Here is an 18,251-nt window from a genome sequence, read left to right on the forward strand (position 1 = left end):
CCCTGGAAGTGTCCAAGGTCAGGCTGGATGGGGTTTGGAGCAGCCTGGTCTAGTGGAAGGTGTGGAACTGAATGGGCTCTAAGGTCCCCACAACCCAAACCTTTCCATGATTCCTTGATTTCCAGCCCTCAAGGAACATCCTCCTCTCTTGAAGGCTTTCCAGATGCAGCCAGGAGAGGAAAGGGCCTCTATCCCTGTGGAGAACAGGCTCCTTTTAGCACTGGGGGTGAACGTTTGCAGCTCCCTGATCTGCTTAGGGCAGGATTCTGTGGTGGGAGCTGGTGGGGTGTGGGGTGAAGTGCATAGAATCAGAATCCACAGCATCTCTGAGTTTGGGGGCACCCACAGCACCTCTGAGCTCAGGGACACCCACAGCATGTCTGAGCTCACCCACAGCACGTCTGAGCTCACGTACAGCACGTCTGAGCTCACCCACAGCACGTCTGATCTCTCCCACAGAACCTCTGAGCTCTCCCACAGAACCTCTGAGCTCTCCCACAGCACATCTGAGCTCAGGGGCACCCACAGCACCTCTGAGCTCTCCCACAGCACCTCTGAGCTCTCCCACAGCACCTCTGAGTTCACCCACACCACATCTGAGCTCAGGGGCACCCACAGCACCTCTGAGCTCACCCACAGCATGTCTGAGCTCTCTCACAGAACCTCTGAGCCTAGGGCACTAAGGGGCATCTGCAGGTTCCTCTGGGGCACTCAGGGAACACCTGGGGGGTCTCAGGGGCACCTGGCCTTGCTCTTCAGGATTGATTTACATGGGCCTGGAGTGCCAGGACATGGGAATGGTTTCCCACTGCCAGGGGGCAGGGTTAGGTGGGATTTTGAGAAGGAATCCTTCCCAGTATTCCATATAATCATATCATATCCCAATAATAAGAGGTGTTAGTCCCTGGCACAGGGTGCCCAGGGAAGCTGTGGCTGCCCCATCCCAAGGCTGGACAGGGCTTGGAGCCTCCTGGGATCGTGGAAGGTGTCCCTGCCCGTGGCAGGGGCTGGGACAGGATGGTGTCTTGGTCCCTCCATCCCAAACCATTCTGGCATTCCTTGATCTTCCTGGAGTCCCTTGGAGGGCTCAGAGCAGGCCCTGGTGAGGTGTCTGACTGAACTGTGGTGTCACTGAATCAAACCCCGGTGGCCTTTGGGCTGGAAGGGTGGCACTGGCTCAGGCCAGGCCAGTCTGTCCCAAGAACCAAGTTTACCTTTGCCCCACAGCATCCCATAGAGGGGAGAGTCCTGTGCAGAATCCCAGAGGAGTCCCCAGTCTGGTGACAGGGTGGGCATTGGTTGGACTCAGTGGTCTTGGAGGTCTTTTCCCACCTGAATTGATTCTTTGAAACCCTGAGGTGTTGATCAAACAGAAGTTCATAGGAGTTGCAGTGAGGAGGAGGACAAGAACGGGGGATAGAAAAAGAACATTAAGCTGAACAGTGAATTCATGCATTATTGTGGGGGCTGTTGGAGGGGACTTGGTGATCTTGCCTGGGCATGTCCAGTTTGTTCCTTTGCTGGAGTCTCCTGGCACATTTCCTGAGCTTTGACAGGGAACCTACAGTGTTTCTTCTCCATTTGCTGATAGGGACAATGCTGGCAGCATTCCCCAAGGAATGAGGGTTCCCTCCTCTTCCTAAGGGTGCCTGAAGTTAAGCACATCTTGGGGCTTCTGTCCCAGCAGCCACAACCATCTCAATCTGTGGGACAGCCTAGCTTGGGAAAAGCTGCACAGGGCTAAATAGTCTCATTGAAGGTTTAAAAAAATTTCAAACCCCAAAAAAACAAACCTTGTAAGCCTTTTTTAATATAATGCTCCATCCCAACCTGTTTAGAATTCTGAGGCTACAAGTGCCCTTGGCTTGGGCTATGAGGGGCAGCCACAGGAAATGTGTTCACGTGGAGCCTGGAATGGGATGGGGCAGAGCCTGGAATGCCCCAGGGGTGCCAGGGCCAGGTGCACAGAGCAACCTGCCCAGAGAGGGTATGGAATTCCTGTCCTTGAAGGTGCCCAGAGGCCACCTGGACGTGGCCCTGGAGCTCAGGCCAGGTGATCTGAGAGCCTGAGGGGCTCAGTCATGGAAGGGCTGGGTGCAAGTGTGTCACCCACCTGTGTGTCCTGTTGAGAGCACCCAGAGCACCTGGAGAAGCCTTTACTGGGAGGGCAGGAAAGGAACACAAAGAGAATTGTGACAGAACTGAGGAATTGCTGAGGAAAAGCCAAAAATACCTGTGTGGTATTTTCGGAGTCCCCTGTCAAAGGTGAGGAAAATGATGAATCTGTCTCCATGTTCTTAGAAGGCAAATTTATTATTTTATGATATTACATTATTAAAGAATACTAAACTAAACTATACTAAAGAATACAGAAAGGATACAGACAGAAAACTGGAAAGACAATTATGAAATCTTGTGACTCTCCCCAGAGTCCTGACACAGTTTGACCATGATTGGTCATTAAGTAAAAACAATTCACATGAAACCACTGGAGCAATCACCACATTCCAAAGCAGCAAAACACAGGAGAAGCAAATCAGATAAATTATTGTTTACATTTTTCTTTGAGGCTTCTCAGCTTCCTAGGAGAGAAATCCTGGCAAAGGGATTTTTCCAGCAAATGTGACAGTGACATACCTGGATGGCAGCAGCACAGGGAAGATGGGAGTGGCGCCCAAGGCTCGTTGTGCTTCCAGGGTGTGTCCCAGGAAATGGCACACAGCATTCCCAGCCAGGGAGTTCTGATCCAGGGGCCAGCACCACACAGGCCTGGAAACTTGCTGCCACATTTGTCCTCACAGGGAAAAGCAAGGCACAATTCTTCTCAGAATATTTCTGAGTTTCACATTCTGTATACATCAGAGAAAGAAAAAACAATTCTTATCATTTGTTATGCCAAAGTGGAATGCAATGTGGAGATTGTTTACCCAGAGTGATGGTGTTTTGTTTCATTGGCCTGTCAGGGGCAGGGGTGTGTGTGTGTGTTTGTGTCCTGGATTGTCGGGACAGTCATGAGAGAGAGTCAGGAGATGAGTGCAGAGAGAGCAGTTGTGTGCAGAGTGAGTGCTTGGCAGAATCACTTTAGATGGAATGTAATACAGTATTATAAAGTATTTAATTAATATTAAAGTAATTACTACTAATTATTATTTTAATTATTTAAAATTAAAAATGAATTAAAACTAACTAAAAATTAAAAGTAATTTTATTAATTATTATTATTATTAAAGTAATTAACTATTATTAATTATTATTAAAGTAATTAGCCTTCTAATAGATTAAGTCCTCCTCATCATTCCTCCTTTGTCGGGTTGCCAGGCAGCAATACTGTGATTATCCCTGAGAGCCTGAGCCTGCAGCCCATGGACGGTGCCTGTGTGGTGCTGGTGTTCACAGGGGTCCCAGGACAAGGGAAGGGATGACAATCTTGACTCCATGTTTTCAGAAGGCTGATTTATTATTTTATGATATATATTATATTAAAACTATACTAAAATAATAAAAGAAAGGATTTCATCAGAAGGCTTGAAAGGAATAGGAAAGGAATGATAATAAAATCTTGTGACTGACCAGAGACTCTGAGACAGCTAGACTGTAATTGGCCATTAATTAAAAACAACCACATGAGGCCAATCAAAGATGCAGCATTCCACAGCAGCAGATAATTATTGTTTACATTTCATTTCTGAGGCCTCTCAGCTTCTCATTCTAGCAAAAGGATTTTACATAAAATATCATGGCTGCAGTGCCTGCAGAGGGTTTGGGGTTTGGGCTGTGCCCCGTGCGTGTCTTCAGCCTTCATCCCCTCCTCTCCTCCCTCCCTGCAGTCCACGGTGATGGTGCTGCGGAACATGGTGGATCCCAAGGACATCGACGACGACCTGGAGGGAGAGGTGGCGGAGGAGTGTGGCAAGTTTGGGGCTGTCAACAGGGTGATCATCTACCAGGAGAAGCAGGGCGAGGAGGAGGACGCCGAGATCATCGTCAAGATCTTTGTGGAGTTCTCCATGGCCTCAGAGACTCACAAGGCCATCCAGGCACTCAACGGGCGCTGGTTCGCGGGCAGGAAGGTGGTGGCCGAGGTCTACGACCAGGAGAGGTTTGACAACAGCGACCTCTCGGCATGAACTGCGCCCCAGGGATGGGGCTGAGCCTGGAGATGAGCCTGGACCTGATCCTGGGGATGGGCCTGACTCTGATCCTCGGGACTGGGACCGGGCCTGGGACTGGGGCTGGGACTGGGGCTGACTATGATCCTGTGGCTGGGATGTGCCTGCGACTGGGCCTGGATCTGACCCTGGGCCTGGGGATGGGGCTGACTCTGATCCTGGAGCTGGGCCTGGTATTGGGCCTGGATCTGATCCTGGGCCTGGGCTGGGCTTGGATCTGGGCATAGGCCCAGCTCTGATCCTCGGGCTGGGGATGGGCCTGGGGCTGGGCCTGGATCTGGGACCGGGCCCAGCTCCGATCCCAGGGCTTGCATCTGGGGATAGGCCCAGCTCTGATCCCAGGGCTTGGCTGAGCTTGGCTTCTGGGAATTGGTCTATATGTGATCCCAGGGCCTGGCCAGTCTCAGATCCAGGGAAATGGTCCAGCTCTGATCCCAGGGCTTGGCCAAGCTTGGATCCAGGGAACTGGCCCAGCTCTGTCCAAGGAATTGGCTAAGCTTGGATCCAGGGACTCTGCCCAGCTCTGTCCAAGGAATTGGCCAAGCTTGGATCCAGGGACTCAGCCCAGCTCTGTTCCAAGGAATTGGTCAAGATCCTGGGGTTCTGCCCTGCCGCCTCTGCCTCCCGGGGTTTTTGTAGCCGTGTGTAAAGAACATTCCAGGACATTCCAGGGCGGGCATGGGGATCTGTTGTCTGGGGAGTTGAGATAAAAACACAGAGAAAGCCGGTGTCACTTGTGTGTGTGTGTGACAGGGCTGGCACCTCCTGGCCTGGGCTGACACGGGGCTGGCACCACCTTGGCCTGGCTGGCACAGGGCTGGCACCTCCTCAACCCAATCTGGCACCTCCTCAGCCCAGTTTGGCACCTCCTTGGCCCAGTTTGGCACCTCCTCAGCCTGGGCTGGCGCGCGACTGTCTCTGCACTCCCACAGGGCTGGCACCTCCTCATCCCAGGCTGGCACTGCACTGGCACCTCCTCAGATCACGTTGGCACCTCCTCAGTCTGGGCTGGTGACGAAGTGAAGGGAGAAGACCTTTTGATTGCGGTGTGTTGCAATGTCCTGTTTTACCTTCTCCCTTCCCCCTCGCCCCTCGCTGAGTGTGCCCTGTCAATCAGGCTAACATACCAGCAAGGCATCGTGTGATTGGTCCCTCAGGCCTGGGGGACATTGGCCCGTATAGGTGTCCCCTCCCCTTCCCCTGCCCTGAGCTTAAAAGGTTAATGAGACCATGCGGCCTGCATTCTGTTGGAGGAATTGCCCCGGCTCAGACCTCTGTACCCGTGGAATAAACATCTGGATATAACCCTCCAGCAGAATCCACTCCCTTTCTTATCTTCACCATCGCCAGAAGCTCTCTCTCCTGAGGTAAACGGAGTCCTGACAAGCCTGGACTTGCGTCTGTGCCCCGCTGCAATCTCCAGCAGCCAAGGTATCTCTGGGGTAAAGCACCACAGTGCTGCCTTTGGCCCAGCAGCGAGGGTCAGAACTGGCCCAGGCACCATCTAACTGGTTATATTGGGATTCATATTCCAATAAAGACCCATCTTCGTTGATTCAGCATCTGACTCCGAATTATTGAACAACCAGGCACTTTTTATAACAGTGTTAATTCACTTCATGCATATTGCAAAATCTGAGCTCCTGATAGGCTGTAGAGAAAACTTCAGCTCCTCCTTTTGTTTACAATACCTGAAGTTAGTTTACTGAAACCAAGATCAGTGTTCTCACCATGATATGAAAAGTTCTCAAAACCTTCATATCTGTTCCCAGACCGGCCATCTGTTCCCAGTAGCAGCCAAGGACAGAACGGTCTGAGAATCTTGTTGTTTATATAAAAGGTGGCTGAGAACCTAACTATTTACAGGATCGAGCCTGGGAAAGGCTGCTTTACAGCAGGCTTCTATCTTTCCCTCAGCTGAGTACCTTCATGGCCTCTTTCTTTAAGCCATGCTTAAACCAGGCTCTCTACGGGCTGGCACTGCACTGGAACCTCCTCAGCCTGGGCTGACACAGGGCTGGCACTACACTGGCACCTCCACGACCCAGTTTGGCACAGGGCTGGCACTACACTGGCACCTCCACGACCCAGTTTGGCACCTTCTCAGCCCAGGGCTGGCACCGTGGGGAGCAGGACTGGCACCCTAGGGAGCAGGGCTGGCACAGGGCTGGCACTCTGGGGAGCAGGGCTGACACTGCACTGGCACCTTCACAACCCAGTTTGGCACAGGTCTGGCACGGCACTGGCACATCCTCAGCCTGGGCTGGCACACTAAGGAGAAGGGCTGGGACCCCGGGGAGCAGGGCTGGTGCTGCACTGGCACCTCCTCAGGCCGGTTTGGCACCTCAGCCTAGTCTGGCACCCTGGGGAGCAGGGCTGGCCTCAGGAGGTGCTGTGGGTGCTCCTGCCCATCCCCAGCTCCCTCCAGGCACACTGGGGTCAGTTCCCTGGGGGGCAGGGCTGGCACTGCACTGGCACCTCCTCAGCCCAGGCTGGCACCCTGGGGAGTAGGGCTGGCCTCAGGAGGTGCTGTGGGTGCCCCTGCCCAGCCCCAGCTCCTTCCAGGCACTCCGGGGTCTGTTCCCTGGGGAGCAGGGCTGGCACAGGGCTGGCACTCCACTAGCTCTCTGGGGAGCAGGGCTGGAACAGGACTGCATTGGCACCCTGGGGAGCAGGGCTGGTCCCAGGAGGTGCTGTGGGTGCCCCTGCCCAGCCCCAGCTCTCACAGGCACACCGGGGTCAATTCCCTGGGGGCAGGAGCGGCCCTTTCCCTCCAGGATGGGCTCCAGGAGTTGGGATGGAGCCAAGGGGGAACCTGGGGAGGGGGAGACACCCCTGGAGGCTCCTGTCCTGGGAGGGGGGAGTCACCCTTGGGAGCTCCTGTCCTGGCATTGGGGGAGTCACCCCTGGGGGCTCCTGCCCTGGCACGGGGGGGAACTGGGGGTACTGGGAGGGAGCCCCAATCCAGAGCTGAGCCTCTGCTCAGGAATCCCACAGAACTGGGACCCAGCTGGAGGAAATGATCCTGTTACTGAAGAAATGCAGATCTAAGGATGATGATCTCCAGGGAACTGCAGCCGGGAATTGCGGGAATTCCCAGCCCAGCCTCTCTCTTGGGTTGCTGCCAGGCCTGGGGGTGTCTTACAGGTGAGCCTGGGACACTCACCCGGGGCTGGAATGGCTCAGCCTGGAGCGCAGCCAGCAGCTGTGAACACAGCTGGGATTTTGGAATGCTGGGATGTCCTGTCTAAAACAGCTGGTGTTTTGGGATGCAGAGATTTTGGGATGCCGTGTCTACAGCAGCTGGGGTTTGGGATGCTGTGCCTGCAGCAGCTGGGGTTTGGGATGCAGGAATTTAGGGATGCTGTGCCTACAGCAGTTGGGATTTTGGGATATAGGGATTTTGGAATGCTGTGTCTACAGCAGCTGGGGTTTGGGATGCTAGGGTTTTGGGGATGCAGGGATTTTGATGTTTAGGGAAGACATCCAAAAAATGAAGGGTTTAAGCACGGGAGAACCGGCACACCCAGCGGGCAGAGCTGCTCACACCAGCATGGGAGAGCCTGCCCTGCTCCCTTGTCAGAGTGGGCCACTGGCCCAAATCCACCTGTCTGGGACCTGAAGGAACCAAGCAGGGAAGCAACAAAATCCTTCTGGCGGTGGAAGCACTGAGAGCTTGGAGCTCTTGTCACATGGATCCATCAAATACATTTATGGACCAGATCCACACCGATGTTCTCCTGTCCCAGGGACGAGGTGGCTGCCCCATCTCTGGCCATGTCCCAGGACAGACTGGGCAGGGCCTGGAGCAGCCCAGCCCAGGGGAAGAAGTCCCTTCCCATGGCAGGGCTGGCACCAGACGGGCTTTAAGGTCGCTCCATCCCAAACCATTGCAGAGCCCCCGGGGCCGGGATGGGGCGGGGCGGGCGCTTGGCAGCACCAGCAGCTCGTGCTGCCGCCTGCTGTTGGCAGGAACTACAGCTGGGAGCGGCGCATGCCCTTCCTGGTGCTCCAGATGCTTCCACCGGTGCCATCTCTTCCCTGGACACACTCGAGCCCCTCCAGGTCCTTTCTGAGGGGTTGCAGGGAATGAGGAAAAAGGGAGGAACATTTCTCCAGCACCTCTTTTTAGATCGAGGTTTGAAAAATAAACCTTTAAGTTCTCTCTAACAAAAACTCCAGGAACTGCTTTATTTTAGGAAATGAGACATTCTGCAGGAAAGGCGTTAAAGAAGCTAGAGAAGATACATCCGGTGAGCCAGCAGCAAATTTTGGTAAAATTTTGATACACCAGGCAAGCAAGGATCAAATTTCTGATAAACATTTGATATGCCAGGCAAGCAAGGATCAAGTTTTTGATACATTTCTTATACAGCAGATGAGCAAGTGGCAATTTATTGATGCATCAGGCGAGGCAGCCCCCCTCATGCTGGTCCCTAGCATCACTCCCTCACTGGGCAGCTCTCGGAAGGGCTTCCCCTGGATGGAGGCCTTGTTACAGTGACCATGGTGGCCACAGTGGCCTGCATAACCACCGTGACCTTGGTGGGCTCGTGGCTTATAGGGTTCCAATGGCCACTGCCATGGCCATGGTAGCCAGGAGAAGCCCCCCAAGATTGGGGGACTTCCTGGGGAGGCTCCCACCTGTGGGGACAAAGAGAGGGGTCAGGGGGATCATGAGGTGAGAGGGTCAGGGGGGCATCAGAAGAGCCATGGTGAGAGGGACAGAGGTGGGTCCCTGAGGATGTGGGGTCAGAGGGGGCCATAATGAGATCCATTTTCCCACTACCCAACTCGGTACCATGTACCTTGTCCCCAACCTCCGCACTGGATGTGTCTGTCCCCCTCACCTGGCACTGGATGTCCCCAAACCCTGTGCCCAATCAATAGCTGTCCCTGACCTTGTCCCCAGCTCTGGGTGTCCTGCCTCCCAGCCACAGTTTGTGTCCCTGTCCTCTCTGGGCCATGGGTGACCCCAGCACCGTGTGTCCTTGTCCCCAACCCTCACTGAGTGTCCCCATCCCCCCAGGTTGTTCCCAAGATGTCACCTCGCAGCCACTCACAGTTGAAGTTTCTGGAGTTCCCGGTGGAGCAAAGAACAATGTTCAACATGCTTTCTTCTGTCTTGACATCACTGACTTCAAAGGTCTCGAAGGGTGGGATCAGCACCTCCTTGTCACTTTGACTGAAGGAGAACTTCTGGATGTCCATGCCATGGCACGTGTGCACCTCAAACATTGTGTCTGTCCCATAATATTTGGCCCCCGTTTTGTCCAGCGATGATGAAGCGAATTGGCCGAAGCAGATTTTAGCGCCAGTCTTCACCTCAAACTGGTAACTATTCACTAACTGGAAGACATCCAGACAATTCTTAGGGTTTCTCAGCTTCTGGAGGACATCGGTCAGCAGGAAATGCAGCGTTTTGAAGTAGAAGTTGTCATGGTATTCCCAGCTGGAGTTTCCAGCTGTGCGCACGGCTTTATTGAAGTCACTATACACAGACTTCATCGTGTAGACTAAGAGGGCAATGGCCTGGTCTTTGGTCAGAGTGGATGAATCGGAGCCTCCTTTCTGCCACTTGGCTGTGGCATTTTTCCAGACCTTTTCAAATGTGTTATTCTTGAGAAAATCAGAGCGCTTGAGTTCTGGCAACTTCTCAGTCATTTCATCCCTACAGTTCAGGTACTGGTCATCAAAGGAGTTCTGGGCCATGTCCAGGGGCACCATCGTGATGGCCACAGTGGCCACGGTCATTGCCAGCAGTGCCAGGGTGTGAGCCAGGAGGGCCATGGAGAAGAGAGGCCACAGGGACCAGTGTGGGACACTGTGGGACATAGAGGGGTCACAAAAGATAGACTGTGTGACACATGGAGGACACTGGAGGACACCAGGGGATGCTGAGGGGACACTGATGGGACAGAGACGACTCTGAGGGACATGGGCAGGCTTCCTTGGTGAGGGGCTAGGGAGTGACAGTGGGGTCAGCCCAGGGAGAGTGGTGGCAGCGCTGGCTGGGAAATCCCTGGACATGTCCTGAAACCTGATCCCAAATCCTGGGGTCACTCCTGGGTGCCCCAGTGTCCCCCAGATCCACTGACTCCCAATCTCTTTCCCACAGTCCTATTGTTTTGGGGAGAAAAGAAGAAACCTCACAACTTTATAAAAGTTGTAAAGCCCAGTATGCCTTTATTACGACGCGTGTCAGACGCACGCAGAGGAAATCCTCCTCAAAAGGCATGCGTACCCCTGAAGACCTCAGGTCTCCTTTTATCCCCCTTCCAAATGCATATGCATAGTTTCACAATAGGTTCATACATATTCATTCCGCGTGACATTTATCGCCTGTTCTTCTTTATCAAAGGATATCCTAGGTCATGGGCAAATTGACCTCGTGGTCGTTTCTGTTTTTCTTTCTCTGTCTCCTCGCTGTCTCCAGCATAGGAGCTTTTCCTTCAGCTTTGGCCTCACCGACTTTTCACCTCTCCTAGACACTTCACCTAATTCAGAATGCATCTCTACTCTGTCTCACTATATCCCACCTCAAGGTGTCTTGTCAAGCCCCCTGAAGGACCCTGACTCAAATCCTGGAGTCACTTCCTGATGTCCTCTCCAATAACCCCAGTAACCCCTCAGATTCTCAGTTCCACTCCCAGTCCTGTGTGTCCCCCCCGGTGTTTCCCAGTGCCTCTTGTCACAGACATTTTTTCACAGAAATCCTTTCTTTGGGATTTGTGCATCTTCTGGAAAGCAAAGGCCCCAGAAGAAGAATGTAAACAATTTGTTACCGGCCGCTGTGAAATGTAGCAGGTGATCCTGTGATTGGCTCATGCTCCGTGTTTACAATTGGGGGCCAATCACAGAAGCAAGCTCGGGGACAGTGTCCCTGGAGACAGAACTTTGTTATTCATTCTTTCATGCTATTCTTAGCTTAGCAAGCTCTCTGCAACTTCTCTCTTTATTCTTTTTAGTATAGTTATAATGTATTATATATCATATATCAATAAATCCAGCCTTCTGATCAAGTAACAAGATTCTCGTCCTTCTGTCACCATGGAGACCTCCTCAGGTCGCTGTAATATGCCTCCATTACCCCAATCCCTCTCCCAATCCCTTGTACCCCTCCCAGTGACCCCATGGCCCCCAGGACCCTGATCCAAGGTTTGGGGTCCCCAATGGGTCCCACTTGTCCCTGTCCCCTACCCCTCCTTACCCCAATCCCACTCTCAGTCCCATGACCTCCCTGGGGACCCCTAGACCCTGATCCAGTCCCATGTGCCCCCCAAGTGTCTCCCAGTAACCCACTGCCACTCCCATGGTCCTGTGTCTCGTATCAGTGTCCCTAGACCACCCCAGGACTTCAGTCCTTGTCCTGTGACACCCCCAGTGCCCCTCAGACCCCAATCCCTCAGTCCCATGTTCCCCACCAAGGGTCCCCAGTCCCTGATACCGAAATTGGTCGGAGTGAACTCCCCGATGGAACTGGAGGTATCAGAAGGCCAGAATTCTTGATCAACTCAGACTCACAGCAGATCTCTCCTGGTTCTGCAGCTCAGGGGGGACATTGCCCTTGGGTATTTATGCATCATAATTATAAATACACATGAAATTGTGTCCTTTATCTAATAGAGAAACCAGCATTTTTCCCATAAATAATCTGCGTGGCTCTGTTTTTTTTAGGAAATAATTTTTATTCTTCTGGAGAGTACTATAAAAGTATTCTCTCAGTGTGGTTTTCACTGAGTGCTCCAATATCCCAGATGACCATGCCTCAAAATTTTGTTTGGGCAGACGCTGCTCCTTCTGTGTTACAGAACTTGGCAAAAATCCTTTACTGCAATTCCCTTTATCTCTTCCTCCACAGAGTACAATCACCTTTGTCCTGCTATGTCCACACTTTTACATCATTTTATTGTTTTACGCCCATTCATCTTTAAACTGTACCAAGCACCAAACTTTACCATGGCATCTAAAACTTTCTATTCTCTCTAATATTGCTCACCCCCAGGTCCCCTATCCCACAATCCCATGTGCCCCCAGTTGCCTCCAGTCCCACTCCCCACTGCTCACTGAGTTGCTGCCACACCTCAGATATCACTTGGGGGCCCCTATCAGGTGACATCAGTGGAGGATTAGCAATGGGACATCACGCCATGATCAATATGATCAAGAGAAGTCAAATTTATTGCAAGAACAAACTGTATTTATGCTTTATTCTACTGTTCACGCACCTCAAGCTAATACATGATTGGTTTGGACTATCTGTGCACGCGTCTCAAGCCTTCAGCTGATTGGTTAGTCTTCTTTCTTCATGCATCTCACTGTGGTTTATTGTTTTGCCTTCATGCACTCTGCTGTGGTTTTTTATTCTGCCTTCTTAGCGTGCCTCACATCCTGGACTTGTTTTTCTCCTGAGTAGGCTCTTCCAGTTTTTGAGCTATTGGGGACAAAGTGAAATTCTACTCAGATCCCATAGAGGCTGGCTTGGGCACAGTGTCCATTTTCCTGCAACAATCCCTCAATAGACATCCCTGTAGGCACCTTGAGCCTGAGGATGATCTCTTGAGGGAGTGCCTGGGTGACTGAGCTGAGCTGAGCTCAGCTGAGCCGTAATAAAATATGAGGCACACCAGCTTGGGGACCAACAAATCCCTGTGGGAAATAGACTTGAACTAAAGCTGCACGAGAGGTTACTTTGAATTCCAAACCATCACCTCCAGGCATCACTGAAAGAGGAAACACTCCTGGGAATTACTGGCAAATGGCTTTTCTGAGCTACCATGCCAACATAGGGTCAGGTATCTCCTGGTGTTGGGGCATCCCATCTTGGAGGTCCAGAACTTCTCCTGCCACACTACCAAGGCCAGGGGAATCACCCAGGCACTCCCCCAAGAGATCATGCCCAGGCTCATGGTGCCTATAGGGATGTCATCTGATAGGGCACCCCAATTGGTATCTGAGGTGTGGAAGCAGCTCAGTGAGTAGTGGGGAGTGGGACTGGGTGGCACTGGGGGGACATCAGACAATGGGATTGGGGTCATGGAGGGTGAGCAATAAGAGAGAGAACAGAAAGTTTGAGTCCTTCTGAATGGTGCTGGATAGCGCTTAAAGAAGAATTAGCAAAAACCAATAAAATGATGCAAAAGTGTGTACACAGAAGAGCATTGTGGCTTGAACCTGTGGACAAAGAGATAAAGGGAACTCCAGTCAGGGGTGTTTGGCAAATTCTGTAACACAGAACAAGCAGTGTCTGTCAAAAATGAAAGTTCAATGTGAGGTCATCTGGCATACTGGGGCATGCAGTGAAAACCACACAGAGAAAACTCATTTTTAGGACTCCTCAGTAGCATAAAAGGACTTTCAGAAAGAGGTGGAGCCATGCAAATTATTTCTTGGAAAGATGAAGAGTCTATACGAGGTGAGGGACACATTTTAATGAATATTTATAATTAGGGTGGATAAATATCCCTTGGCAAATCCCCCCTGATGGGCATGATCAGGAGAGATCTGTTGTGAGTCTCAGCTGATAAAGAATTCCAGCTTTCTCATACCTCCAGTTCCATCAGGGAGTTCACTCCGGCTGATTTTGGTATCGGGGCTCGGGGGACTCCAGGGGGACTCTTGTGGGGGACACGGGACGGTGGGATTGGGATTGCGGGGCTGCGGGGACACTGGGGGAGTCACAAGTCTAGGATTGGGGTAATGGGGGACTCTAGGGGAAAATGAGGGGGACACAGAATGGTGGGAGTGGGACTGGGGTCATGGGGGGGCCGGGAGACACTGTGGGCGCAGAGGGTGATGCCTGGATTTGGGTTGAGGTTCTTGGGAGACAGCAAAGAAATTGGTGACTGGGAGTGGGATTGGGGTCTGGGCACCATCTGAGGGGGACACTGGGGGTCTCAGGGAGTGACCGCAGGATTTGGATCAGGATCCTGCTGGGGCTGAAGGTACGTGTACTCATAGGAGTAGGATTGGGATTCTAGGGGGCCAAGAGGACATGGTACTGTGGTATTTGGATTGGGGTCCCTGGGGGGCTGGGGGATATTGGGGAGGCATAACTAACCCCAGGATTCAGGATCAGGGACCCCAGACATGCCCAGGGGTCTGCTGGCCAGGAGTGCCTCCCTTCCCCCTGAGCTGACGCCAATATCCTCCCCCGTCCGTTACTGATGGACCCTCCCTGCATCTCTTCTCTGTCCTCTGTGTCCCCTCTGTGTCCTCCAGTGTCTCACCCTGGTGCCTGTGGCCTCTCCATTCCATGGCTCCCCTGGCTCAGGCCCTGGCACTGCTGGCAATGGCCATGGCTACCACGGCTGTCAATGAGATGCCCCTGGACATGGCCCCGGACTCTTTCGATAACCAGTACCAGGGCTGTGGCACTAACATGACCGCGACATTGTCGGCCCTCAACAACTCAGAGTTCCAGCGAAATCCTCTTTTTACCCAGACCTGGCTTAAGGCCGCAGACGAGTGGCAGAGTCGGGGGTCCCCTGTGTCCCCTCTGTCATCTCCAGCCCAGGCCATCGCCCTCATGGCCTACACGATGGATGAGCTGCACACAGAGTTCAATGCAGCCGTGCGTACAGCCGGGCGCTCCATCCAGGAATACCGGGACAACTTCCACTTCAAAACGCTGCATTTCCTGCTGACCCAGGCCCTGGTGACACTGAGGCAGGCTCAGAATGGGCAGTGTCACAACGTGTACCGGGGGGTGAGCCAGTACCGGTTCAAGGCAAAGCTCGGTGACATCGTCCGGTTTGGTCAATTCTCTTCAGCATCACAGAGTGAAAGAACTGCCAAGGACTTTGGGAGTGCCACGGTGTTCGAGGTGTACACGTGCCACGGCGCAGATATCCGGGAATTCTCCAAGTATCCTAATGAGAAGCAGGTGCTGATCCCACCATATGAGACCTTCGAGGTCATCAATGTCAGCCAGGAAGGAGAAAGGGCAAGGATCCAGCTCCGGTCCAAGGGGACATTCAGCAGCTCCACCTGCAAGTGGCTGAAAGGTGACAGCATAGGAGGGATGGGGACACCCACTGTGGCCATGGGGACACCAACAGTGGACAGGGCACACCCATGACAGAGCACAGAGAGTGGGGACACTCACTCAGAGTTTGGGGACAGGCCATGCTGGGGACACCAAGCCTGAGAACACCCACGTGGGCACAAAGACAGGGAACAGAGATGGAGACCCCCGCTTGTGGGAGGGAAAATGGAAAGGAACACCCATGCCAGGGGACAACAGGGACAGGGACAGAGACATGGGGCCCTGACCCCATTCCGACCCTGTCACTCACCACCAAATGCAGTGCTGTGGGGATGGGCCTTGTGTGCTGGATGTGGGTGGGCTGGGACCTCTCATGGCACATCCTGAACCCCTGTCACCACCGGTCACCCACCATGGCACCTCCTGACTCCACCTGACCCCTGTCAAACCTAAGCCCACCATGACACCCCTGACCTCCATGGCCCCTGTACCCCTCCGTGCCTCCCACAACACCCTGTCACCTGTCAACTCATGGTCCCCATCTCTCCTGCCACCCCTAACCCTCCAATATGCATGTCCCCAACTCTGTCCCTCCCCACATGGTCCCCCCTTACCCCTCTCTCTGTCCCCCAGGTGGGAGCATCCCCAGCACCCCCTTCCACCTCGGAGGACTCCTCCTGGCCACCATAACCTTGGCAGTGGCAACAGGGATCCTCTGAGCCATGAGGCCACCAAAGTCACTGAGGTCACTGTGGTCACTGTGGCCACCAAGATCACCAAAACCTCCAGGACCCCCAGACAAACAAGACTACTGAAGCTACCAAGGCCAGCACTGCCACTCTGGCCACCTTGGCAGCTATCGCCACCTTGAGGTCACTGCGGTCATCAGAGGCACTCTGGGCACCATGGTCTGTATAACCACCAAGGCCACTGTGAACACCAAGACTCCCTGAGCCACCAGAGCCACTCTGACCACTGTGCACACCAGGGCAATTGTGCAAAGCAATGTTATTAAAAATTTCTATCAAAACAATTCAGTTAAATAACTTTGTCAAAGCCAGCAAAATGTGTCTATTCTTATGCAGGACTCAATGTCAGTCCTCACACCAACACTCGTGGGAACACCTCTTTCTCTCAGCCTTAAGAAGCATCCCTGGCAAGCATCCTCTTCCCAAGGGAGGATCCTCACACACATTTTATTTCAAGCAGGAACAGGAGAGAGGAATCCCTGTCTGACAAAAGATTGGACATTCCCAGGGTCAGATGATAGATGGCTAGGCCCAGCTCTGGTCTTTTATCCTCAATTGACAATTCAGGATTGGTGATTTGGTTTTAGCCCAATTCAGCACCAAAATCAGCAGAAGACCCCTCTCAGTGCAGCCTTGAGGGCCACAAATGGGGCATTGTCCCTTGGGCACATTCCAGGCAGATCATCCTGCCACATCCTGCACTTCTGGGGGATCTTGAAGGCTGGGATTTGGGAAGTTCAAGAGGGAAAGGGCAGGTCCTGTCCCTGGGGAGGGACAGTCCCCAGTGCCCATCCTGGCTGGTTGGCCTGCTGGAGCAGATCTGGAGAAGGATCTGTGGTGCTGGTGGATAACCAGTGGAGCTGGCTGTGTGGCTTGGGGCCAGGAGAGACCTAGGGGATGTTAGGAAGCGTGGGGTCAATACGCCAGGATCGCTCCATCCCAAGCCATTGCAGAGCCCCCGGGGCCGGGATGGGGCGGGGTGGGTGTTCAGCAGCGTCAGCAGCTCGTGCTGCCGCCTGCTGTTGGCACCCGGAACTGCAGCTGGGAGCGGCGCATGCACAGTGCTGCTGATTTCCCACACTCACTGCTGCCCTCCTGTGGACAATTCCCACACCACAGCTCAAGGAGATCGGGTAAAGAGGGAAAATCCCTGATTTGAAACAAAAAAAAGTTTCCTGAATGAAACATCAGTAGTTTTCATCAATAAATGGGTGGTGCTGCCTCTCTCCCCTTTTCTCCATTTTGTTTTACATCCTTTCTCTTTCTGCTGTTCTTTCTTTTTTTTTCCTCCCAGTGCTTCTTCTGTTGCATTGCCTCAAATCAGGAAATTCTGAGCAGGCCCCAGGCTGATTGTTCATCCTTTTTTAATTGCACTGAGCAGCCCCCGCCAGCTCCCTCAGCCCTTCCTGCTTCTCCAAACCCTTCCACTTTTCCATCTCTTCCCTGGACATGCTCCAGCCCCTCCAGGTCCTTTCAGAGGGTCTGAAGTGAAAAAGGGAAACATTTCCCTCTTCAGGAAAAAGGGAGGAATATTTCTCCACCACCTGTTTGAAGATCAAGCTTTGAAAAATAAAGCTTTCAGTGGTCTCTAAAGAAAACTCCAGGAACTGCTTTATTTTAGGAGATGAGGCACTCTGCAGGAAAGGCATTAAAGGAGCTGTAGGGGATACATCAGGTGAGCCAGCACCAAATTTTGGTAAAGTTTTGATACACCCGGTGAGCAAGGATCAGGGTTTTATTCATTTCTTATACAGCAAGTGAGAAAGCAACAATTTTTTGCTATACCAAGCAAGGCAGGCAAGGAGCGCTAGGAGGTGGCCATGGCATTGCCACTCCCCAGCCCCTCTGTCTGGAAGTGTCCAAGTGGCCCCAGGCACTGCCCAATCTCTGCTGTCCATGCTGTCCATGCTGTCCTGGCTGCTCCAGTCCCCCCCCTCCCCTCGTGCTGGTCCTGCTGGCCTGGCATCGTTCCCTCACTGGGCACCTCTTGGAGGGGCTTTTCCAGGATGGACACCTTGGTACAGTGACCATGGTGGCCACAGTGGCTGTGGTGGCCACGGTAGCCATGGTGTCAATGGTGGTCTCAGTAATTGCTGTGAACACAGTAGTCACAGTGTGCATGGTGACATCATGGGTCACTGTGAGCACAATGGCCATGCTGACCATGGTGATTCCAATGCCCAGAGTGGCCAGAGTGGTTGTAGAGACCAAAGTGGCCCCAGTGGCCGTAGTAACAATAACGACCACAGTGGTCACAGTGGGAAAAAGGCACCATAGTGGTCATAATGGCCTCTGTGGTGGTCTTCGTGCTGGTGGCCTTCCACAGTGGCCTCCACAACCACCGCG

General features: G+C 53.0%; 2 protein-coding genes across 2 annotated transcripts in view; both read left to right on the plus strand.

Annotated features, from left to right (window-relative positions):
- The window catches only part of LOC141725493 (erythroblast NAD(P)(+)--arginine ADP-ribosyltransferase-like), a 52,986-nt gene extending 36,616 nt beyond the window's left edge, over window positions 1-16,370 (plus strand). The window contains exon 2 of the mRNA XM_074529224.1: window positions 15,790-16,370. Within this exon, the coding sequence (XP_074385325.1) occupies window positions 15,790-15,875 (86 nt within the window). The 3' untranslated portion in view covers window positions 15,876-16,370. The remainder of the gene's footprint in view (window positions 1-15,789) is intronic.
- Window positions 13,656-15,249, plus strand: LOC141725216 (erythroblast NAD(P)(+)--arginine ADP-ribosyltransferase-like). Its single transcript, XM_074527861.1, has 2 exons — window positions 13,656-13,755; window positions 14,391-15,249. Exon 2 carries the CDS (start codon window positions 14,425-14,427, stop codon window positions 15,247-15,249), a length of 825 nt encoding a protein of 274 aa, XP_074383962.1. The 5' UTR covers window positions 13,656-13,755; window positions 14,391-14,424.
- Window positions 16,371-18,251: the final 1,881 nt, after the last annotated feature.

Source organism: Zonotrichia albicollis, chromosome 1 (genome assembly GCF_047830755.1).
Source record: "Zonotrichia albicollis isolate bZonAlb1 chromosome 1, bZonAlb1.hap1, whole genome shotgun sequence".
Classification (NCBI taxonomy): Eukaryota; Metazoa; Chordata; class Aves; order Passeriformes; family Passerellidae; genus Zonotrichia; species Zonotrichia albicollis.